This window comes from Anabrus simplex, chromosome 6 (genome assembly GCF_040414725.1).
Source record: "Anabrus simplex isolate iqAnaSimp1 chromosome 6, ASM4041472v1, whole genome shotgun sequence".
NCBI classification, from domain to species: Eukaryota; Metazoa; Arthropoda; class Insecta; order Orthoptera; family Tettigoniidae; genus Anabrus; species Anabrus simplex.
Genome location: NC_090270.1, coordinates 175,488,313 through 175,513,413, shown reverse-complemented (window position 1 = coordinate 175,513,413; position 25,101 = coordinate 175,488,313). Strand labels below are relative to the sequence as shown.

Genomic DNA, 25,101 nt, shown 5'->3' with positions numbered 1-25,101 from the left:
ATTTCATTCTTCTTAACTGTATTATTTTCTTCCTTAATTACTCCGTATGTACGCGAGTGCTAGAATCTACTGCGAAGCGCAATGAAGCATAGCAAGCAGTGATCTATGAACGGCGATCTTTTGAGTTTCGCATTGAACTGGGAACGTTGTCCTTAATAACATCTCAAAGGACTTATGGCTCGTTTCCACCTCACCAGGATTGCTCCATTAAAGGGACACTGTAGTTTTTATTGAATCATTTCTACTACGATTCTACGCCAAGTGTTAAGAAGCGCGATAAATTAAGCATGAAGTACCTCAAGACTCTTTTACTTTTAAGTTGTTGTTCTTTTAAATCCATGCTATTTCATAAGTGAGCAAACCGGTTTGCATATGTTTTTATCAGTTTATGGCTTAAGACTCACAAGTCTTGGACTTGTAGAAAATATAGTATAATTTTTAACACAGTTTCATGTTGTTAATATGGTTTTAAATTGTGATCAATTTGAAGTAGATAAACTTATATGATTGTCGATTTTTCCGCAAACTTATATCAGCTGATGATGACGCAGAGGGGCGTCGAAACTAGTTCTGATTGAAATGTATGTTGTAATTACATCTAAGCAACAATTTTTAAGTATTGAATAAGGTGGACCCAAATTATAATAACAGTTGTAATCTTAACTTTTGTCAAGTGAATTATTGTAGATTTGTTTATTGTGATGTTGATTAACATTTTAAGAAATATTTTGCAGTTTTAGAGCTATTGGTGTGTGTGTTTAAAAATTATTGTTTTAGATTATTTTGTTTCGCGTGGAACTTTGTCCTTGCAGCACATATTGTCTGGGAAGTAGTTGATCCCTTCAAACGAATAAAATAAGCGATAACTCTGTGTACTTACGCGTCATCCTATAGATATGATGTACACGATTCCAGCTGTCATTGAAACTGTCGCCAACCAGCGTAGCAAACCAAAAAAAGTGGATTCAACACTAATATCAATCATTTAGGACATTTTCTTTTTCACCCCTTTCCCCCACTACCGCCTCCACAAGCCGATGGAGGCTAAACTTGGGCCTAAACAGCATCCACACTGTCAAAATTAATCACAGGGTCTCAGAAAGTGTGAATTTGCCTCTAATATTAATAGTTTTCGATGATTTTTACATATCACTCGCCCCCCCCCCTCCAATCTCCAATAGTCGCAGTGCTAGGGGTGTATAATCCCCACAGTATGTTTTTCCAGTTAGTAAGTCATATGTACACGAAGTATGGTTGAGAGGCATGCTGGAACATACACACATACATCCATAATTTCGGTCATTTTGGATATTTTCTTTTCCACCTCTTTTCAACCCCCATGCCGATGCAGAGCTCCATGACGATGGTGGCTGAATTTGGACTTAAATGTCATTAGTAGTGTCACTATTCATCTCAACGACTTCAAAAATTATAGATTCAACATTAATGTACCTCGTTTACGATTAATTTTACATGTCACTCGCACCCCACTCATACCTAGGGATATTAGGTCTGTCTTACTCCCACATTTTTCTCCAGATAGTATTAAGTCGTATGTATACCACGTTTGGTTGAAAGTACAGATTTGCGCATAGTCGCCGTCATTAGTTTCACCGATATCTTTAAGTAAAGATATAACTCCTTAACTGTGTGGAACCCGCTGTACGAAATGTATTGCGGGCTAGGGTAAGCGTTCGTCTGCTATTGTTATTGGAGTGGTCATTTAGTGATTTGATATTAGAGTAACTGGAAGTTGACTGAAATTATATACCTATATAAATGCCTGGTGATTAACCGGCAAGTAATTGTGAAGAGAATAAAACAAGAATGAAGGAAATCGGTCGAGTAGAACGGACGGGCTCGACAAAGCTGTTTTAGTAAACGTTTTTAATATGTAGATAATTGACTGTTTGTACAAAGTATAGTGCAACGTAAGTTGAATTTCATTTTCTAAATTTCAGCATGCACCTTCATTATGAAAGTACATGGAAATATAACTTCACATTAACAGCGTTCTTATATCCACTGTATCGGCATACAGTCGCTTTATTTCTCCTTTGATTTGTTATATATATATATATATATAAATATTATCTACTAGTAAATGTACCCGTGCTTCGCTACGGTATTCTGTATTGTATACGGATATCTAAGTAAATTACTGTACATGCAGTGAATAAGAACTTTTTTAAATTCCATGTCTCTGAGCGTTATCCGAGAAACAGCATGGGGAGATCCACATACGTTGCTTCTAATGTAAAGAGCGAGTTGCGGAGTTGTGATAATAACGGCGGGTCAAATAACCTAATGCCATTCGCAATCGATTTGGGAATTTTCATTATAATGGCGGGCCCTATTACCTTCTGCGTGGTCACAATATATTTGAGGAGATTTCGTGCAATGACAGCCCCATTTCCTACTTCGAGACAGATAACAATCGAGCAATTTTTATTATAATTACAGGCACCTTCACTACAGCCAGTCAAATTTGAGTTGTGCTGTTATCAATATAATGACAGGCCCCTTTTCCTAATGCCAGTCAGCTTACTGCAACTCACACCGAGTTGGTGATTTTTCATTATAATAGCAGGCCACTGTGCCTAACGTCAAGCACATTTTAGACGGGTAAATTTATTTATAATGGCGAGCACCCTAGCCTACTACCAAACACAATCGGGTAAAGGAGTTTTGAAAGAAATTGCATGTTCCCTAGCCTTCTGCCAGTCAAATCCAGAAGGAAAATGTTAATTATAATGGTACACAGGAGTTGGAGGAAAACCCCATTCATACTGACAGTTAAAGTCGATGTGGGGAGTACTGATTAAAATAGTAGACGCCCTCCAGCTGAAAGTCATTATCAATTTGTAAAGTATTAATTACAAAGGCACGCACACCCTTTCTGGACCGCTACAAATCGACTTCAGTGAATAAACATAGATCGACATACGAAAGTATATGAATTTTTACCTTCATTTGAAGATTAACTGCTCTAAAAGGTACATCGTATCGACAAAAGGATTGTACGCCTACGATAAGACGCCATATATAACGGTCTGAATGGCTGGTCCTATGATGTGTTCTCGTATCTCATCTATTTATAGGTAAAATTGAGTTAGAAAGGTTGAATACGGTGAAATTTGGTAAGGTCTTCTCACAATCAATTACTTTTCGGACACATATGATGCAAATACAAACATAGAATTTGGTACACACATAGCTACTGCGTGGGCCAAGCTTCACGTAGAAGTTAACGATCCTATCTTTCGGATACGTGAATCAAACTACCAATTATACTTGTAAAAAGTGCAAAATATACGTACAATCCAGAAATAGAGCCAAATTTAACGTATAAGTGATAGAGATACGACAAAAAGACATAGGACCAAAGTTGTAGATCACTCCAAATTGAACGGAGAATATGCCATCCGTTTTATGATACGACATACCGTTTAGCCACCAAATACCTCAAAAAGAAGGTCTGCTCCGTCTTTAAAATTACCTCCATATTTAGATATTTTTGGGGGTAAAAAATAAACATTTCAAACATCTCGTAATATTTCCGTCGGTTATAGGCTAAAAGCTATACTTTTGCTAAATTTCAGTTTTCTAGCTCGTCTGGCAGATTATGCCGCCATCTTGATATGGGGAGGGGATTAAAAATTAGGACTTTCAGGAAACTTTTAAGCCATTGAAACCTATAGGTTACCGTTTAGGATAAATATATCCGACTGTGTTCTTATGCTGAGTCCCAAATTTGAGACTCCCAGCGAGGCCCCTCGGGGTATTTTGAAAATTTTATATTTTTATCTAGGAAGTCCGAAGTCATCAGCTTCTCTGGTACCAAGTTTTAAGTTTCTAGGATGCCTGGAAGTGCCTCATTAATTCACGTCTATTTTAATTTTTATACCTTAACTTATATATACAGTACAGTATACTATGTATACTTCCATATATTAATATGGGTTATATTTAATCCCATTCCCTAGGGGTTCTAGGGGCGTCCTGCCCCCAGAGTATATTTTCCAGATATTACGTAATATTTGTACGCCTTCCACTCCAAAGAGGGCCGAACGTGTACTTTAAAAATATCCTGAGTGACACTGTTCATCTCAGCAACCCCTAAAAGAACGGATTCGACAATATTTTCGATTACTTTCATATATTACTAACACCTCGCCCCCCCCCAAAGGGGGTTGAAGTTAGACTTTAAAAAATTCCGCAATGTCACTATTCACCTCAGCGACCGAGATATCTATAGATTCGTCACTGTTTTGGATTGTTTTAATATATCTCCCCCTTCGGAACCACCACTCCAAAGGGGGCTGAAGTTGGACTTTAAAAATTTCCAGAGTGTTACTATTCATCTCAGCGATCCTGAAATCAATGGATTAGACGCTATTATTGATTATTTTTATATATCATTTACCCTCGCCCCTTCACGAAAGGGGCTGGCTTGGACTTTTTTTAAAAATCCGGCGTGTCACTATTCATGTCAGCGAACCCGAAAACTATGTATTCGACATTATTTTCTATTTATTTTATATATAACACCCCCTGACCTCCACCCCTAAGGGTGCTAGGGATAGCTTACCCCACAGTGCTCGTCTCCAGATAGTAAGTTATGAATGTACCAAATTTCTTTGATTTTGCTCCAGTGGTTTAAGAGGAGATGTGTCATTTATACACATACATACATACATACATACATACATTCATTTTTTTTATATAGATAGGGTAACGCTCATTTATGTAGGCTTTTTGAATCTGGATTATTGTTTTCTCCGTCCATTCTGTTCATGTGTTACGTTTCTTATTAATTTCGAAATACTTGCATGATGTCCAGAAACCATTCATACCGGCCATGAATAGAAAATTAATTGCTACAATTTTTATTTCCATGGAAACGTACACAAACAAGCCATACATAAACGAAATTACATATTGAACCATTTTACTTGTGGACATTTTTACATACTGGATATTTTTACTTCTGACTTCCTCTGATTGGACCTTTTAGTTATATGTTTCTAGTAGACATTCAGTATATTGGATATTGTGCTGTGGACCAATTGAGCCGGAGTGATACATTCCATCATGCTGACACTTGTCGTTACTTGTCCTACGGCCCCGACTTACATATCTTGAACCAGTCGGGCATCCGTTTTAGGTACTCCCTTCTCTCAGACACCAGCAAGCTCCTTACAGGGCCACTCCTTTTGAAAGTCATCATACACACTAGGTGTAGTTCTTTATTCCCTCCTCGGTACTTTATCATCATTCTCCGGAGGATGAAAAGGTATGAGATGTCATTCCTCCAACCAGTGAAAAGACTATTTTCTATTTTAACTGTCACTGCCTTCTTGTTTTAGGAGATGTTGATTTCTACATGAACGGAGGTCGCACTATGCCGGACTGTGAGTACACGAAAGGCATCACCTACAGCGAGTCTTCTGGATCCTCGTTACGTAAGTAACCTGTGCCAGTTATAGTAACCTCAGCGACTTTTTAATTCGGGTATGAAATATGCTTTTTGGACATATACTTTATGAATACGTAACATTTTCGGTAAATCGGCGCCACACACTTAAGAGGAAAATCTCTCCACATGAACGCGTTTTAGACTACAGGTTTCGTCCTCTCGCTAAATAGTAATTCACACTGTTGATATACATCTCAGAAAAAGTTCCACAACAACTGGATTGCTGAGGTACTAGGCTGCCTACGACACAACAGAGGGTATTGGAGGAACATACACACTTTTTGTAACGAATAACATTATTTGAAGAATACACACAAACCAACGAAAAAACGACGCACTATTTCTCAAAGTAGTCTTGCATCCGTCTTTAAAATCTGGAAATCACGATCTGCATCTTAGTGTGGTGGTACTCCAGCCCACGTGGCGTACTATGATCCCTCGAGATATGCTGCCCACTTGACACCTGAGGCTGCCTTGCTATCTTCCTGTCTGCTTCGACAGCAGCGCTCGGAAGGAGGTGAGTTCGGATCCGGCTGGCGTCCGGTTGGACATGTGTTCCGTACTTAACATATTTTAAGTATGTAATATATGTACTGAACACGGCCTAATACGTTGAAAGTTTATTTCGAGTACTATGTGGTCGTCAAAATTCAATATTCATTCTATTATCAGCTACCTCAACCTTAAATGCACGGTGATGTTACTGATCATAATAATAATTTTTATATAGTGCTATTTTAAATACAGGGAATTGTGCAGGTAGGGATTTGTGGTAAAACATTTTTTTTTTGCTAATTGCTTTACGTCGCACCGACACGGATAGGTCTTATGGCGACGATGGGACAGGAAAGGCCCAGGAATAGGAAGGAAGCGGCCGTGGCCTTAATTAAGGTACAGCCCCAGCATTTGCCTGGTGTGAAAATGGGTAACCACGGAAAACCATCTTCAGGGCTGCCGACAGTGGGGTTCGAACCCACTTTCTCCCGGATGCGAGCTCACAGCTGCGCGCCCCTGACCGCACGGCCAACTCGCCCGGTGTGGTAAAACACGAATGATAATTTGCTGTCATATGACACAGCTCATATTCAATTTATTGAACTGCTGAAAGTCTTGTCTAAAACAGAGAGTCGAAATTCTATTCCCAAAATGTTCCTTGATATGCAGAAAGCAAAATAGAATTCAACGACAAAGATATGTGTAATCTAAACACAATCAAATGCATCCAATACGTGTCAGACTTGAACCCTCTATCCAAATCCAAACTATACAACAACTGCACCACTAAAGTTGACTTGCAGTTCTTGTTGTTGTTGTTGTTGTTGTTGTTCTTGTTCTTGTTGTTGCACCGAGTGAGTTGGCTGTGCGGTTACGAGCACGCAGCTGTGAGCTTGCATTCGGGAGATAAAGGATTCGAACCGCACTGTCAACAGCCTGAAGATGTTTTTTGTAGATTCCCATTTTCACACCAGGCAAATGCTGGGTCCGGACCTAAATTAAGGCCGCGAACCCCTCCTTCCCACTCCTAGCCCTTTCCTGTCCCATCGTCGCCATAAGACCTATTGTGTCGGTGCGACGCAAAGCAAATTGTAAAATGGGCTGTTTTGTTGTTGTTGTTGTTTTTGTTGCAGCTTTCCTCATAAGCTTTGTATAAACCATTTAAACCACCTCTGGCTCAATTCAGGTCTTTGAATTCATTGTAGTAACGTCGATATCGAACATTATATATTCCCACATTCCTAATAACTATACTTCGTAAATGGTCAAAATATTTTACCTCTGATTTATAATAGTATGTATTTTGACTCCATACTGACTCAAGAAATTGCATACCTTCGGTTTAAAAGTTCCTGGGTTTGATTCCCGATTGGTCCGGAGATGTTAGTCACGTCTGATTCATTTATCTGGCTTGGAGACTTGAACGTAGCGTCCTTTATAACTCTATATCAGGGGTTTCAAATTTGTAAGGGCTCGAGGGCCATTTTGGAAACCTTACTCATGTTCGCGGGCCGCAGTTGAATAGGCCAATTTTCATAAAATTCTGCAAATTGTATTGAAACACTATTATGAAATAATATGCATAGTTCAATTGAAATGAGGGTTTGATCATTTTAATTGCTTAAAACATTATTTTAAAATTGCACAAAAGAGTGAAATTTGGAGGCGGGCTGAGTGGCCGAGACGGTTGAGGTGCTGGTCTTCTGACCCCAGCTTGGCAGGTTCGATTCTGGCTCAGTCCGGTGGTATTTGAAGGTGCTCAGATACGACAGCCTCGTGTCGATAGATTTACTGGCACGTAAAGGAACTCCTGTGGGACAAAATTTCGACACCTCGGTGTTTCCGAAAACCATCAAAAGTAGTCAGTGGGTCGCAACAATAATAACATTATTACTTGAAATTTGGATTTTAATGTTTTAAAATAAAAAATAATCTGTTGAGAACAAGTGAATAGTTGAAAGGCGGAAGTAGTATTAAAGAATAATTAGTTCTGACTTGGGTCTGTAAGGTGTATACAAATTAATACGTTTTTGAACGAGCTAATAAACATGTTTGTGACTTTTCTTCACATTATTTCTTACAGTTCTCTCGCGGGCCGCAAAAATGGCTTCGCGGATCACATGCTCTATACGGACGATTGTTAAGTATATTCCGACATCGCACTTTTCTGTTCCGATCTTTGTTTCCGCAAGTTGTCTTCAACTGGTGACCGGACTGTTCGGAGATGTTTGCAACAGACATTTCAACAAGAGAGATCGGAAGTCAACAATGAACGGAAAAGAATGACTGAATGGAAAGCGTAATTTCATATCCTCCAAGATGGAAGAAGGAAAACGTTGTACTTTACAACGCTTTCATCAAGAAACCTGGACTACATCCTGGTATTTGTTTCAAAAATACCGCACTGAAATGTAAATGTCGTATGGCTTTTAGTACCGGGATATCCCACGACAGGTTCGGCTCGCCAGGTGCAGGTCTTTCTATTTGACTCCCGTAGGCGACCTGCGCGTCGTGACGAGGATGAAATGATGATGAAGACAACACATACACCCAGCCCCGTGCCATTGGAATTAACCACTTAAGGTTAAAATCCCCGACCCGGCCAGGAATCGAACCCGGGACCCTCTGAACCGAAGGCCAGTACGCTGACCATTCAGCCAACGAGTCGGACGAATACCGCACTGATAAGAAATTAACTGATTTGCAATTGTGCCAACATGTCTCTTGCCTATTCTTTGCATATTCGCTATGAAAACAAATAATATCATTGTCGGCCAACCTTTATAGGTCCATGTCATGCTCACTTTAAATACATACCATGCCATGGGAAAATAAATACCACTACTACAGGATGACACCAGCAAAAATGTCAACCACAAATTGTCAGTACTCATCTGTGATATTTGCACAATACATCACATAACAATCAACGCAGAGACATGAATACATTCTTCGACACACTGTTGACGTCATGCAGGGCATGCTGCAATAAAGCTGTTCCAACTCCACACATGGTTCTGACACCAAAATAATTGGGAAAAGGCCAGAGAGAAAAGGAAGAAATTTAGAATTAGATGCACAATGTTACTGCCTCAGAAACTCGTACCCTTTTATTACAGGCTGAACCGCGATTCACATGCGTTAAATGGATTGCCTAACTCGCCCCTGCAGAGAGGGGAGCGCTAGTGTCGTTTGATCACTGGCACCGGTGGAATTGTCTTTCCTTGAGAAATGAAATGGAGGGACATTGATGTTGGGTTAGAAGAGACACCTGCTAGAAGATAATCTGACCTTTCGAAGAACGTGAGTGTCGAATTAGAAAAGAAACGGTAGCTTAATGAAATGGTAGAGAGGAAGAATTGACACTGAAAGAATATAATTGTCCTCTTAGGAGAGAGTTATGTTTCCAACCTTGTCTGTTATAAAACGAGTTGACTCAAATAAGAAAACGAATTTCTAGTAACAGACGTAACATTTCATGTTTATACATTAAGGGCAATTCTTGTGTCAGTCTATATCGTACTGTCATGCTATCATACTGTAAATAAACCTGTAATTAATGTTAAATCCTGAAAGAAAGCATTTTTCATCTCGATCATACAGTAAAACAACTGATTATTCCAGAAATATTTATTTACGTTGTAAAATGTAACTTCTCCACCTCAATGATATTTTGAGATATTAACACCACCATGTGTCCAAGTTCTTGCTCTGTTTGATTCTCTACTAACATATCTTGTTGTTCACACTCCGAGAAATATCCTCGCTATCCTTAATGAATTTACCTAATTACAGTATAGGAGATAAATATTTAAATTCGTTTACGCTCGACTATGTCGAAATATATTATATGCCAGAAAACTGATTCTTAATAAGGCTCATTATAGTTCATTATGCTACAGGTTCTCTGCCAATCAGAGTTCAGATTTTCATTATGAAACAACAGTTTGAACAATTGGGTAAGGATAGTAGTATCGCACCTGCACTCAACACACTAGCTTCCCACTTGTTTTCAAAATCAAACATGTCTGACACATATTAACATCAGTGCACCTTCTACTTTCAATATTCCACAACTACACGGCACATTCCCTCAAATTCACTTTACCAACTGTACATTAATCAATTTGTATTTGAAATAAAGTAAGGTTATTGTAACCTTCTATCAAAGCTTTGAAAACGTATGACATTGTCAAGGTCTCTGATCCACTCACGGAAAATCAACAACCCAGCGCATGCGCTCTGCGCTCTAGTAAACTCAACTGTCAAGCGACATCTCTTCAGAAATGTATGAATAATTTTAAAATTGTGTTATTTATTATTGTCGGGTATAAAGAGACGTATGCAACTCGCCTATAACAGTAATTAATACACTCGACTGGAAATTATAAAACTCGCTTCGCTCGTTTTGTAAACGTACTTGTGTCTTAATTATTGCCATTATAGGCTTGCTGCATAATGTACTATTACCTAAAAGCAGCCGTTTTATGTTCTTGGTATTGAACTGTGGCAGCGAAATGAAAATTTTATCCTCCTTCAGAATGAAAACCGTTGCACTAATATAAATTGACCAGAGATTTTGACAAGCATCTTGGTACTATACAAAACATTCCTTGAAAAAAAGAACATGACTGCTTTACTACATAACTACATTTTATAATCTTTTTAAAAAAAATCTTTACATCATTTTATTTTTTCCACAATTTAATTTTGTGGCTGAAGGAAGCCTAATGATGTCCGAAACACGTACTATTTTTCATCATAATATTTTATTAATAGATATAATTTGTATTGACAAGGGTGGACTTTTATTTTTTCCTATTTTCAAGGAAATTTTTTTATGATATACAGTCAATACGGAACAACAAGTATATGAAATTCATAAACTGTAACGCGTGCGTCCTGAGATGAAATTAACTACCCAAGTAATTTTTCGTAGATAGTTCCTTCCTTTACTGTTATGTACGTGGGAGATTTGTCACCCACTCAATAAAAATATGGTACGTCTTCTAGTATCTCCCAAAGTTTATTCAAAGGTATAAAGACATGGAAATATAGAAGCATTCTGAAAGCATCTTTCACTGATCTGTAGTACACTAAAGAGGACTTCTACAATTGAATAGTGGTGAGTCTTTGTTTCAATGTGCCTTTTGTGAACTAGCCGTGAAGCCTTACCCACTGAATTCCAAAACTGTGGTTTCAAATCTGGCAGAAGTCGTCTGCTATTTGAAAGCCACAAAAATATCAACTGGGTACTCGATATCGTGGGATGATATCAAGTGAAAGATCTCTGGTGACACATTCAGTGTATCCTCCTGTATTGTCACTTGCTGCATTTCTAGCACATGGTGACATCTGTGGGAACTAGTGAGAACTATCAGTGCAGAAAAAATCAGAATATGCTTTAACTCTTTCCTTAACCCCACAACCTAGTTTAAGTCAAATCTTGCAAAAATCCAAGTCCCAGGTCTCAGGAGGGTATACCAGTTGAAATTAATTAAAACTCAGTCAGTGATCACCCAACAGAGATATGGCTCTCTGCAATCTGCTAGAATAAAATAGAACATAAACACTGTCATGTAAACAGCCTAAATGGCCTCAACATGAAATGTCTGCATACGGTAGCCAAGGGCACATTATTATTATTATTATTATTATTATTATTATTATTATTAAATGTTACTTCGTTTAGGCTAAAGAAAGTTGTACCTTTCCAGTTAAGTTTTCGAAGTGGTTTTGACAATGAAATCATAAAACTCTTTCCCGTTCAAAAACATCTGCAGGCATCGAAAAAGGAAGAATCCAGATGGAACCAAGTCCTGACATTTTAGCAAGTGTGGTAAGACATCCGCAGAAAATTTGCTCAATTAGCAGAGGCCTTGTTGTTGATTTCCGTGATGCTAGAGGGTCATCCATAAGAACTATGCAACAGGTTGGAAGAGAAATGTCAATAGCGCATCGAAGTTAAAGCCATTGTACAGAGTGAAGCGTAATTCGCGCACTCGGGCGTCGCAGCGCGACTCCTCACATGCCAGCAATAAAAAAATGTCTCTTACAAAATTTCGTCTTGCGAGTATATCCGGTAGAAAACGGACGTTAAATAGTAGCAATCTGGCAACACTGTAACCATATGTAGGGTAACTACCGCCGTCAGCACGTTCACCCCGTGCTGTACAGTTGGTGCAGTGGGTAGAGTTTTTGGTTGGCATGCAGGAGGTCGATGGTTCGATCCTGGGTTGAGGCGCATTTTTTATTTGCTAATTTCCATCTGACATTACCTACTGTGATACAGTAAGACACCGTTTCTGAGGTCACATGTATCCTACATTTACAACATAATAATAATACATTGAGATACGTACTAAACAGCATGCGGTTACCAGACGCAACACGCAATGTTGAAAGGCAGAATTATTGGAACCATGGTGATAACACATACAAATTGTAACCGAGTTTGGACATTATTCGCAGAGCACGTTGCTAGGCCTACTGGTAACGTAAGGCCCTAACGAAATGTAATGGACCTGAACGAGGCAAGAATAATAGTTGGTACTAATCTATGGGACCATTGGAGGAGGGTACAAAGAAAACAGGTTTCACATGTAGTAGATGAAGTGGTGCGAATAAATTCACGCCCACGACGTGGAAAGGGCGCCTTTCAAAGCTGACCAATGAAAACGATTGTTCGTCCATTTCTAGGATCGTAGTATGTAAGTGCAAATGGTTTCTAGAGGACCCACTGCAATCGCTGTTGACGATTAAGATGCCAGATATCATACCACCTGGACTACATTTACGAAATAAAAAACGTACGCCTCAACCCAGGATCGACCACTCGACCTCCTGCATGCTAACCCAAAACTCTATCCATTGCACCAACTGTACAATACGCGGAACGTCTGCTGACAGAGGTAGTTACCCTACATGTGGTTACAGTGTTGCCAGATTGCTAATCTTCAACGTCGTTTTTCTGCTGGATATACTCGCAAGATGAAATTTTGTAAGAGACATTTTTTTATTGCTGGCATGTGAGGAGTCGCGCTGCGACGCCCGAGTGCGCGAATTACGCTTCACCCTGTATAGAGGAAGGTCTGCATGCTCGTATGTCTGTTATGGACAGCAGGGATATTCGTATGCACTCCATGGGCGTCAAAGCATATCAGAGGCCATAATGGATCACACAAGCATCCTGAGTTAGTGACGCAACAGGACCGTCGGCAACCACTTTCCCTGAGGCTATTTAACGATCACGGGTGACGCCAGGCTGTACCTACATCTTCAACATTATCTGCAGCTTTTTCGCCACGGTGATTCGAATCTTGGCCAATGCCTGCGACACTTTGTAAATGACAAGTGCCATCCCTGTGGGTTCGAATTCCATGTAAAACTGTGATTCCTACGACTGTGATCTTAATAGGAATAGCCACAGAAAGCTACAAGCTTCCTTCACTTTCTTAAATTATGTTTCCCTCGTGAATCTGTATTATTCGTGTTGCAGTGAACATCTGCAGTCACTTCATGGCAGCCAGTTACGTGGCTTGGGCCCTCACCAGCAAGGACTGTACGTACTGGGGTACACAAGGAGGACAGTTCTCCAGGTGAGTTCACTTGACACTCGTTCCAGCGATTCGAAGCTCGATCATTAGGATGTGACATGTTTCGAGACTAGTTTTTTACATAACAGAATTTTGTGTTATTAACTGTTATCCGCTTCGTATCTACATAATCACTGTATAATTAATTACCTGTAGGACTAAGCTCAATATTGTTCGATAGGCGGCTTGAGTAAGAACCCGTCTGCAAAAATCATTAGAAATATGACTCCAAATCATATATAAAAGGCTAACGTAGGCCCCTACAACTCACTTTTTATTCCTCTCATCACTCATTTTGACAGTTTCCAAGAAGCAAAGGGCTAGAAATTGGCACAGGTGTTCTTTATAACCTAATAGGTAAAGTAAGGATGTTTCGTTCTGATATATTGTTATTAATGGGGTGAAATCGACCCTTTGGCTCTCAGGCGTAGGTTCATACAGGCATAATGTCGAAATTGTCACAGAAGTACCGGGAAAAACTCAATTTATGCCCCTTGATGCGTGAACAAATACCAGGTACATCATTACGGGACACCGAGCACCACATTTTAAGGCTCTAGAACCAACCCTTTCCATGATGTATTGAGGAAAACCACACATTTTTATCGCTAATGTCAGATGACATCCAGCCATACGACATAACCTGCACGGTTGCTAGGCAACATCCATCCATCCGTCCGTCCGTCCGTCCGTCCGTCCGTTCGTCCATCCATCCATCAAATCGCAGCCCTGCATGGTTGCTAGGTTAGACTTCCGTTCCACATTTTGTGACCTAATTGATCATCTTAACCATAATGGCTGATATTAAAGTGGTCCGTATTGACAAACAATGTATCACATGCATATATCCAATCAAAAAAATGTCCACCTTAGATTTTGTGACAGTAATTTTTTATGACCCCCAGCCATTTAGACATGTTTATGTCAATAATGATGTTGATGTATTTAACAATGTCCATAGTCACTTAAAGGGAACAGTACATTTTTTTCTTACTATTTGTTTTTACGTCGCACCAACACAGAAAGGTCCTTTGGCGACGATGGGATAGGAAAGGCCTAGGAAGTGGAAGGAAGCGGCCGTGGCCTTAAGGTACAGTTCCGGCATTTGCCTGGTGTGAAAATGGGAAACCACGGAAAACAATTAGTGGGGCTCGAACCCACTATCTCCCGATTACTGGATACTGGCCGCACTTAAGCGACTGCAGCTATCGAGCTCGGTACAAATTTATATAAGCTCGGATTCCATTGAATATGACAGTCGATATATTGCAGAACTGTGCTATCCAATTGAGCTCCTCAATGATCTAATAATAATAATAATAATAATAATAATAATAATAATAATAATAATAATAATAATAATAATAATAATAATAATAATAGTTTTATTTGCTTTACGTCCCACTAACTACTTTTGCGGTCTTCGGAGACGCCGAGTTGCCGGAATTTGGTCCCGCAGGATTTCTTTTACGTGCCAGTAAATCTACCAACACGAGGCTGTCGTATTTGAGCACCTTCAAATACCACCGCACTGAGCCAGGATCGAACCTGCCAAGTTGGGGTTAGAAGGCCAGCGCCTTAACCGTCTGAGCCACTCAGCCCGGCCCTCAATGATCTATGCCCAACCAGAATGCTACTTCATAAGCAGCAATTGAAAGTAGGAGCTATAGCCATGCTCCTCAGAAACTTGAATACCTGTCTTCCTGTCTTATCAATTGAAGTGGCATTCAGCACTCTCCACTCTTGTGTTAGAAGTTTAGTATCGTGCTGATTGATTCTGACAGCAGTCTGCTCTGCTGGAGCCTCTGTTGCCATTTCTTGTTTTGAGTCGGCGATAGCCTGTCCAATTGTCACTTCTGTCTCCATTCTTTCATCTTGGGCTTGCTCCCGGATCTGCTCTCCTGGAGCTGCCTTGGCTTTCCTTGATATGGAAGTGTTTGAAATTGGTTCTTTATAAGCATCCGTATTTCAGTCACTCACAGGGTTTTTGGCCATTCTAGGGTCCTGAGCATCGTTCTCACCATCCGTGGTGAGGCATACAGCCAGACATTGTCCTCCCGCAACTCAGGCCCTCCGCAGCAGAGACCACGCCCCTCAGTCGTCTATCCAGCGGTCCGCCCCTGGCCCGAACCTAGATAGATTTTTCCCCCCTTCAGTAGGCCTACTCACGTGGTGTACACTTAGCATTATCATGACTGAGTTCACAGCCATGACTTTTCCCCTAGGTTGGGATCGCCCCTTTCCCAACCCGCACCTCGTCCAGGCTACGTAGAGCAAAGTGATGTGTTGGTTCCAGGACCCCGTAGTGATTCGTCACCTCAATCACCAGTCCCACTTCACCTGAACCACCGTATCACCCATGTGGAGGAACCATGGATGTCTCTAGCATGTGTGGGCGAGGCCTGCACTTCCAAGCCTTGACTTGGGCTAGTAACAATCACAATGCCTCAAGACGTTTTCTGGCAATACCTGTTTTTGGTCCCCGAGAGGGTATTTTATTTACCTCAGACCCTCCAGATAAGTCCGGAGGGTCCCCACTATCCGCCACCTGGGACGCGTCCGATAGGGGAACAGGTAAGAAAACCCCCACGGGATAAAAGACCTCAATCCGAATGTAATTACTACAGAGGTACTGACAAGTTTATCGTCCGGAAATATAGTTTTCTCGCAAGGTAAGACGTTAGGGAAAGTGGCTATTTTTTTCTAAAAGAACCGGTATTCAGGCACGGACAGTATATATGTGGCATTGTCCAGAGTGCGCCGCTTTGACAATGTAAAAGATAAAATTGTACAAGGGCCTAACCAGGGAAAACTGAGAATTAATTGAAGCAAAATATTCATTAAAATGTGGTTTAAAAGGTGTTACTCTGAAATTAATAACATTTTGCAACCTATGTTAGGCCACGGAGAGTTTTACGCAACAAAGAAGAAACACAAACAAACAAAATTTTTAAAAAATAGAAACAGAATGTTTAAAGTACAAAAAATTAAAAATTAAAAATATGGGGCAACACTCTCCATGTCTCCTGTCCTTAAAATTCCTGGAGACACTCCCGTATTGAATATCTAATTTTAGGTTTCAACACAATCGGCGGAACCATGTATATTTAGAGCCCATTGTCAAAGTGCTTTTATACTCTCCCGTGAAGAACTTCCGTAAAGTTTTCAACTATAATTCAGATATGTTGTATAAGCTCCATGTGTATTATCGGAGATTTATTTGTAAAATGTTTCAGCTGGTCCTAATAAAACACCTTCTGTTTCTGGGATTTACTGATTACTTCCATAGCTTCTTCAATACGTCTATACTAATCTATACATGGTAGAAATGATTTCATTGTCAAGTTCTCAGGTAAGGATAATAGAACGCTCTATTTGCATTACACAACAGTATTGCCAATATTAGGTATAATAGAAGCAAGCATACTTCATTTAACCTTAGCTTGGGATCTTAAACATTCATCGTAGGGTTTGAATGTGTATTGGAACTAATATTTATGTTCCGCAACGTGGTCAATGACACTGCACTAACATAACGATCTATATCGTACAAATAAGTGTCCGCATGATATCAGAATAATTAAGGCTACTTGTTTCAACATTTCTTCAATTGCTGTGGATTTTAAAAGACGTTAGGGTGTCGGAATTTTGTCCCGCAGAAGATTATTTTCATGCTAAAAGTCTAGGAGATGGGACCGTCACATTTAAACATCGTAAAATGGCGCCGACTTCAGTCAGGATTTTACCCACTATCTGAGGAACAAGAGGCCAATTGCCACATGACTATGTCATTGAGTTCAGCTGGGAGCCCGATAGCCGAGTAGTATAGTCACTAGCTTTCCACCAAGGAATAGAATATTAGACACTGTATATGGGTTTTTAAAAATGAAATATAATATCCCTTTGGCTCAGCTTCTACGTAATTCTGGAGGCTCTGTTGTTACGATCATGATATCAAAAATCAAGTAACAGTAAAAGCTTACTTTTGAGTTCGGCTACATAGTCTGCCCATTTCTTAACTGCCAGCATTACATATTACTATAATTAGGTAAGTGGACTACCAAAATACTTTTTAAACGCCAGAATTCGAAAGCTCTTCTCTATATTTTCCACGAGACGGACTTCATTGGACCTTCAAGAACTGCATCACAATCCTCCTCGCTTTCTTTCCCAAGTTTTCAAAAGAGAGTGTTATAGTTTCTTCTTACTGAACGTTTGGGAGATTTTTATTTCTCGTATATCGCGGTGTTATGTCAAACAAACAATGAACATTGCTATAATGCAGGGCCTCTCAAACGACCAAAATCTCACGCGTGCAGATCGAGGCGCAAGAGGTCCGTGCACTGTGCATCGATGCCGCTCGGCATGGCTCGGATCAACGCTTCGTCTCTGTGCTTCTCGGCTAAGCTCGGCTCTACTCGGCTCAACTCAGCCTGGATTTGGAGCGCTACGGCGCAAGTGGGGCAGAGGGAGACAGGCGGAGCGAGCAAGACAGGCGTGAGGAAAGAGAGGGTAAGCGCTATTGCTCCAAATCGAGGAGTGGGGGGTCTGCACTCTGGTCAATCAAGCCAAGTCGTCTTTTGCACCGTGCACAGTGCATGCACCCTGAGAGGCCCTGCTATAATGCGTGAAAATATGAAGGCCATTCAAAAAGAAACGAGCCAGAGGCTATAAAATAAAAACCTGCACCGTTATTTCAAAGGTATTGCCCATTTCTGTTGCAGCACTTGTCCCACTGCGACACAAGACGGTGAATGACCGTCTCGTAAAATTCCTGGGGCTGCGTTGTGAATCAATTCCGAACGTACTTCTTGTCCTCGTCGTACAAGGTGAATCGTTTGCCTCTCAGAACCTATTTGAATATCTGCAACAGCTCATTGATTGCGTTTGCTGTATGGGGACTTGCATTGTCAAGGAGCAGAATGATGCCGCGGTTGAGCTATCCCGGTCGTTTCGATTTTATCGTTTTTCGAATGGTGGTCAAGGTTTGTAAGTATCGCTGCGCATTCACCGTTGCCCTATGCTGAAGAAATTCCACAAGAAGAGGGCCCCTTTGGTTAAAGAAGAAACTGAGCATAACCTTTCCCGCACTTGCGCGGATGGCCTTGGATTTTTTTTGATGGCGACAATCCTGCATGATCCCACTGGAGACTTTCTCGTTTTGACTTGGGTTCGAACTGATAACTTCATGTCTCGTCTCCAACGACCACTCTGACAGAAACTCATTCATTTCCTTGGCATAGGGTCCCATTCGCACTTCTTACGAAGTTTGAATCTGTCCTTAATGATGGCGTGAACATTTCCGACGCTCACTCCGACCTCTGGGGCAATGGCTGCAAAATTCATAATGCATAATGAGGGCATCCACCTGTTGGACAATGGCATCAGTAACTCGGTATGGCGTTCCAGACCGTGCATCATCGACCAACGACATCCGCGCTTCCCTGAATCTCTTGTGCAACGCCTTGACCCTTGCAACGGACATGCAGTGTTCTCCGTACACTCGTGCCATTCTTCGAGAAATTACCGTTTTCCGCACTCCTCCCACTGTCAGGAAACACACTACACTCCTTTGCTATTTTTTGAAGCCTCCATTTCACCGTTTTTAGCACGACTGAGTGCAACGGACCTTCTTTCGCAGGCAATGACATTACGACCCTTTCAGTGGTTTTCCATTTTATAGCCTCCGGCTCGTTTCTTTCTTAACCAACCTCATACATATCAGCCGGGAGTAAATATGCCATCTTGTAATCAGGAGGCCGATGCCCTACCGTTTGAGCCACTCAGCGAAGCTATTGATTTACTTTAGCACCATCTAGGTCAGAGAGGAAAGGATTCAGAAACGGATACACTTCTCTTTTCCCTAGTATGCATCTTCAGTGACACCCTGACAGTCTGTAATAGCGTCGGTGATCCTACCGGACATCGGGATGATGACGAAATAAAACAAACAAACAAACAAACAAACAGAAACAATCAAACAAACAAAAAGAAAGGAACAAACTAACCAAAAAAGAAAGAAACCAACTAACAACCCTATAGACGTACCCTTGATGGTGGGAACGTAGACAACATCCACGGTATAGCTTCCTGTCGCAAGAGGCGACTAAAAGGGTTAGCCTTCCAGGGCTCTCAATTTAGGAACGTGAACTGGCGAATACAGGGCCTCCAGCGTTTCTTCCACTTACCTGTGCCAGCTTTTTCACTTTCACCTTCTCTACCCATCCTGCCTTGATAAATTTTTATTCTCTTTTGACCCAGATATTATTACGTTTGTGAGGCTTTCCACTTCCACGTCCTTCGAGGTTTTCCCCTTCTTTTTTTCTTTTTGCTAGTGGCTTTACGTCGCACCGACATGGATAGGTCTTATGGCGACGCTGGGATAGGAAATGCCTAGGAGTTGGAAGGAAGCGGCCGTGGCCTTAATTAAGGTACAGCCAAAGCATTTGCCTGGTAAAAATGAAATGGCATATGGCTGTTAGTGCCGGGATTGTCCGAGGACACGTTCGGCTAGCCAGTTGCAGGTCTTTTGATTTGACTCCCGTAGGCGACCTGCGCGTCGTGATAAGAATGAAATGATGAAGACGACACGTACACCCACCCCCGTGCCAGCGAAATTAACCAATGATGAATAAAATTCCCGACCCTGCCAGGAATCGAATCCGTGACTCCTGTGACCAAAGGCCAGCAAGCTTACCATTTAGCATGCAGCCGGACATTTGCCTTGTGAGAAAATGGGAAACCATGGAAAACCATCTTTAGGGCTGCCGACAGTGAGGTTCAAATCCACTATCTCCCGGATGAAAGCTCACTGCCGCGCGCCCCTTTCTTTTCCCGATACTCTCATTCTTGGAACGGTTCTCCTATTACTGTTAACACAGAATGCTTGCCTACTTATAATTCCTCTTGAAACAATTAACGCCATTATTAACTATTGTACAAACGAACATATATATATTTCCCCTTAAAAACAGTAAAAAGCACTGTCACCACTTGCCTAACTCTCTGTTTTCAGCCCAACGTTATACTGTATAGCAGAGTGGATCAGATGGCAGAGGTGCTAAGTTGCCGGGTTCGATTCCGACTCACTATGGTGATATTTGAAGGAGCTAAAATACGCCGGGCTCGTGTGGACAGATTTACCGGCACATAAAAAACTTCTGTGTGACAAAATTCCAGCACGTCGGCATCTCTCGAAACCATAAAAGTATTTGGCGAGATGCAGAAGGCTAGCGCTGTGACGTCTGAGCCAGTAAACCCAGCTAATATATTATCATAATAGGCTCAGTATTTACCGGTACCTGATAAATGGTTAACTCGTCCTCATTGTTGTTTCAGTGCAAGGATCTATGGTAATTCCTTAGAAGCAGCTTGTCTACAAGGTACCTGTTCGTCCCTCGTCGATCCAGAATGTCTCCCAGCCAGAGGAAGAGTCGATGTTGATACTCGGAAAACTTGCAGTAAGTACCTACACATTGTATTCGATGAACTGTTAACTAATTTACTGTAACATGAAGAATGAAGAGAAAGAAATAACATCGTAAATTTAATACGAGTATTTTTTGGGCCAGATACTCTACCTAGTGCCCTTCTTTCTTGACCATTATTATAGCCTCAGCTCGAACATAAAAACACTACATTGTGAATTGGTTAAGGATCTCAAATCAACACAATGACCACATGAGCATACGATTATTATACAATGGTAACAAAACATCCCGTGTCCAAATTTATAGAATATGTACACGGATAAAAGTTGTTTGTTTTTGCTTTATGTCGCACCGGCACATACAGGTCTTGCGCCGACGATGGGATAGGAAAGGGCTAGGAGTGAGAAGTAAGCAACAACCGTGGCCTTGATTAAGGCACAGCTTCTTGTGAAATTGGTATAACACAGAAAACCATCTTCAGGGCTCTCAACAATGGGGTTCGAACCCACTATCTCCGCAGCCGCTCGCTTGGTGATAAAAGTGTATTTGGATGTTTATTAACAGAGTTAAATGTACGATAATATTCCCTGAATAGTTGATACAGACATTTAGGTCGTGTCCAGTACGACTGATAAATGTTGAAGGTAGGTTCCGTACAGAACAAAAATGACCAATAGGTCACCGGCGGGAACCGAACCTAAATGTTCCCATTTAAGCTGCGATGGCCTGGGTCATTCTCTGTTCCGGTCAATAAAACCAAACAATACAGCTGTCGCGCTGCCCACGTGCCAGTAGTGCCTGCAGGCTACCTATCTAGGCAGCAGCCGTCTAATCAGACCAAGGCCCACATGATTTGTTGCGCCACGGGTTTGTTTGTTCCGGTTTTACTTTCACTATGAGATTTTACGTATTATTTTCTAACATCTAAATGCCCACCTGTTACGCATTTTATAATTCCTGTAACCTTTTTCTGTAAACAGATAAGTTAACAAATGAACTAATAATTGAATAACTTCGTTACTTTTTGTATTCTCCCATAAATAACTGTCAGTCATTTTATAAACAGTGTTGTACGAAGTGTTTTTGTTTTCCTCCATCAGAACATACATTTTGTTTGTTTGTCTTTCAGCTCGAAAGGACAATGAATTCCTGAAGCAGTTCAGGAACTACCGGAGACGACTCAATGATCGTGTTCCCAGTGAGAAGAAGAGACATAAGCATCACTCTCATAGAAAAATTACTCACATATTTTTCAGCACATCTTCGTTCTAATCATGTTGCATAAACATGTTGCACATCAGGAATAACTATATTGCAACTCGTGAGCTACATGAGGCTGCTAGACTAGAAGGAGTTCTATGTACCATCCCACTTTATTGAGAGGATCAATGCTATGACCTGTAATGGGTCCTGAACCAATGACTCTGTGACGGACAGAAACTAATGTATAACTGTTTCCGTCGAAGTGGGCAGTATAAGGTCAGCTGATAGGAATGGCAGTGGTAATCAACTCTACAACATCGTAAATAAACTCTCATAAAACATATGGGACTTTCCAGATGTCTAAGATCGTGATCCCATATATTTTCAACACTTTTCATTGTATAAAATGGGACAAAGGAGTTCAGAGACAGTTAACGATAAGTATTTTACTGTATCAATGTTTGAAAATTACTTGCTAACTTAATATCCTTATATAAATACTATTGTCTGTCTTAAAAATGCGACAGAGGGCCTTAAAAAGTTCATGTACAAGTAAATTTAAAAGCATTATTGTCAAATATTATCCATTTATCTAGAATATTGTTGAAGCCATTCACTGTGTAAAGGGAATAGAACAATCTTCTTCAGCAGCAGTTGCGATTAATGATCACTAGAGCCAGGACTTCTAGGATCAGTTTTCACTGAAAAAAAGGAACATTCGATTTTTACCCCGGCCATACTGCACTACTACGGTGAAATGCAAGTAGTGTCCTTAAACTCAACAGAAACCTGTGGGATTAACTTCATAATCATTTTTAATTTCACCTCTTTAGACGAGGAAAATTTCACAAAATCCGAATTCTTCTGCAGACTAGCCTCAACCTTTCCTTTGCCAAAACCATCTAACTGTTCCATCACGGAATTGAAGATATTTCATTCTTTCCTTTTCGAAGCTTCGTTGTTCAAAGTATTTAATAGCTACCGTCGGATACTTGTAACCATAGACGCAAAATATTTGTCTGCAAATCATGCATCTTCTGTGGAAACAGAAGTTGCTGCGTCTTGGAAACTGCATTTGCACAAGCTCTTCAAAATTCTCGAACAAGAAAGCATCGCACCGAATCCACGTATCCCAGCGAGTAGTGACCGGGAATTTTGGAAGGGGTAAGCCTGCAGTTTATCTGTAGTGAACAGTACGACTCGGAGTTTACAGCAGAATTTTATTCAGGCCAGAGATGAACTCATTCGGAATGTCGTATTAATTCCTATTGCCACAATTAAATTTAAATATCAAGCTCACTAAATGTCGATTGCCATTGGTCCATTGTTGAATTCGCGAATTAAATAATAATGCACTGATGGTAAGAGTTATATAATTTTCCCTTGTTGCAGGTATGATTTATTTCTTTTGTTTCCAGACCCTCATTCACTGGAAGCAGACAAATTCCTTTCTCTTATGGTCACTGCAACCTTAGGAGAAATTATGTATTGATAACTTTAAAAAATATTTCTTGCTTCGTAAAATTAATTAAACTATAACACGTGATGTGAAAAATTATATAAAAGATTACAAGAATGGGAGAAAATATTATTACGGGCAGAGTACTCTGAAACAGGATAAAAGTCACAAAAAAGGGGAAAAATGTTTTGGAAAATTACCTCCATTCTCAGTCTGAGGCAACATAGCACACATCGGTTTCTTTCTGGGAGCTCTAATTCGCCTCTACAAAGAAAAGTTGCGAACCTAAAGTCCTAACACTGCTGATCACTCTAGACTTATTAAACCTTAGTTTCAAAATTTTCTTGTACGATATTGCATGTTCTTGCTATATTAAATTATTTTATGTATTATTTTAAATATATTATGTAAATAAATAATTAATTTTTTGTATGTCAGCTACGTTAATTTTCAAAATATTCAAAATACAATTTTGTAAGTATCACTGTTTCAAAGAGTATTGAGAACAGATCAGAAACGAAATTATTTCTGAAGAGTTGACTCGTCCTCCAAATGTACCAAATAATTCTACACCGAGAGAAACATATCTAAAATTATTCTGGAGAATATTCTCAGACGGTCATGTTATTCCAAACGATTGGGCTTGAATGTTCACATCTTGGAAATCGATGACGGGACCCTCTGAACCGAAGACCTCAATGTTGACCATTATTATTATTATTATTATTATTATTATTATTATTATTATTATTATTATTATTATTATTATTATTATTATTATTATGACGGGTTTACCCGTGGAGCAGAAAGAGGTTAAAGAAGGTGCCGGGCTGAATGGGTCTATCTACAATATCAAAATTGAATTAAAACTTTAAAAGGTTATATTTCCTTTCGAAAAACAAACTTAACAACATATCAGGAACAAAAGCAATCTTGAAAGAAGAGTAGGAAAATCCAAGATCAGTGATTTTTACAAATTCTGGGCTTCAAGCCCCTAGTTTTACAATTTTACAAAGGAAAAGGCATTATTTAGTGCGGGGCAGAAATCCCCTAATTCAAAGAGCACTTGCTCCCAAAATTACTACATCTAGCCTTCAAGAGGCATTCGTTAATCTTACAAAAACTTTGAAAAAGAACAAACAGGCTCTCAGTTTTCCAAGCCTACTCAAGGCAACATCAACTTACAATTTCTGGCCTCTCAAAGCACAACTTACAATCGGAAAAAGATTATACAGGGGCATTTAATACTCAACCTACTGGCCCTTCATGGAAAAGGAACAAATGTTAAATAAATGGCCCGAAAACAAAATGAATGGAGGCGAGAACTTGCACTCCTAGATGTGAACACTTAAAACCTAAAGGTCACTATGCCGATGAAACAGGGGCTATTCCGAAACTACTGAGGTGACTCGTATAGAAATTACATTACCAAGTTACAGA

General features: G+C 40.2%; 1 protein-coding gene across 2 annotated transcripts in view; it reads left to right on the top strand.

Moving 5' to 3' along the window:
* The window catches only part of LOC136875625 (pancreatic lipase-related protein 2), an 89,823-nt gene extending 65,730 nt beyond the window's left edge, over positions 1 to 24,093 (top strand). For both annotated transcript variants that reach the window (XM_067149165.2, XM_067149166.2), the window contains 4 exons: positions 5,370 to 5,465; positions 13,473 to 13,572; positions 20,908 to 21,029; positions 22,129 to 24,093. In XM_067149165.2, coding sequence (XP_067005266.2) covers positions 5,370 to 5,465; positions 13,473 to 13,572; positions 20,908 to 21,029; positions 22,129 to 22,271 — 461 coding nt within the window. In that variant the 3' untranslated portion in view covers positions 22,272 to 24,093. The remainder of the gene's footprint in view (positions 1 to 5,369; positions 5,466 to 13,472; positions 13,573 to 20,907; positions 21,030 to 22,128) is intronic.
* The last annotated feature ends 1,008 nt before the right edge of the window (positions 24,094 to 25,101 follow it).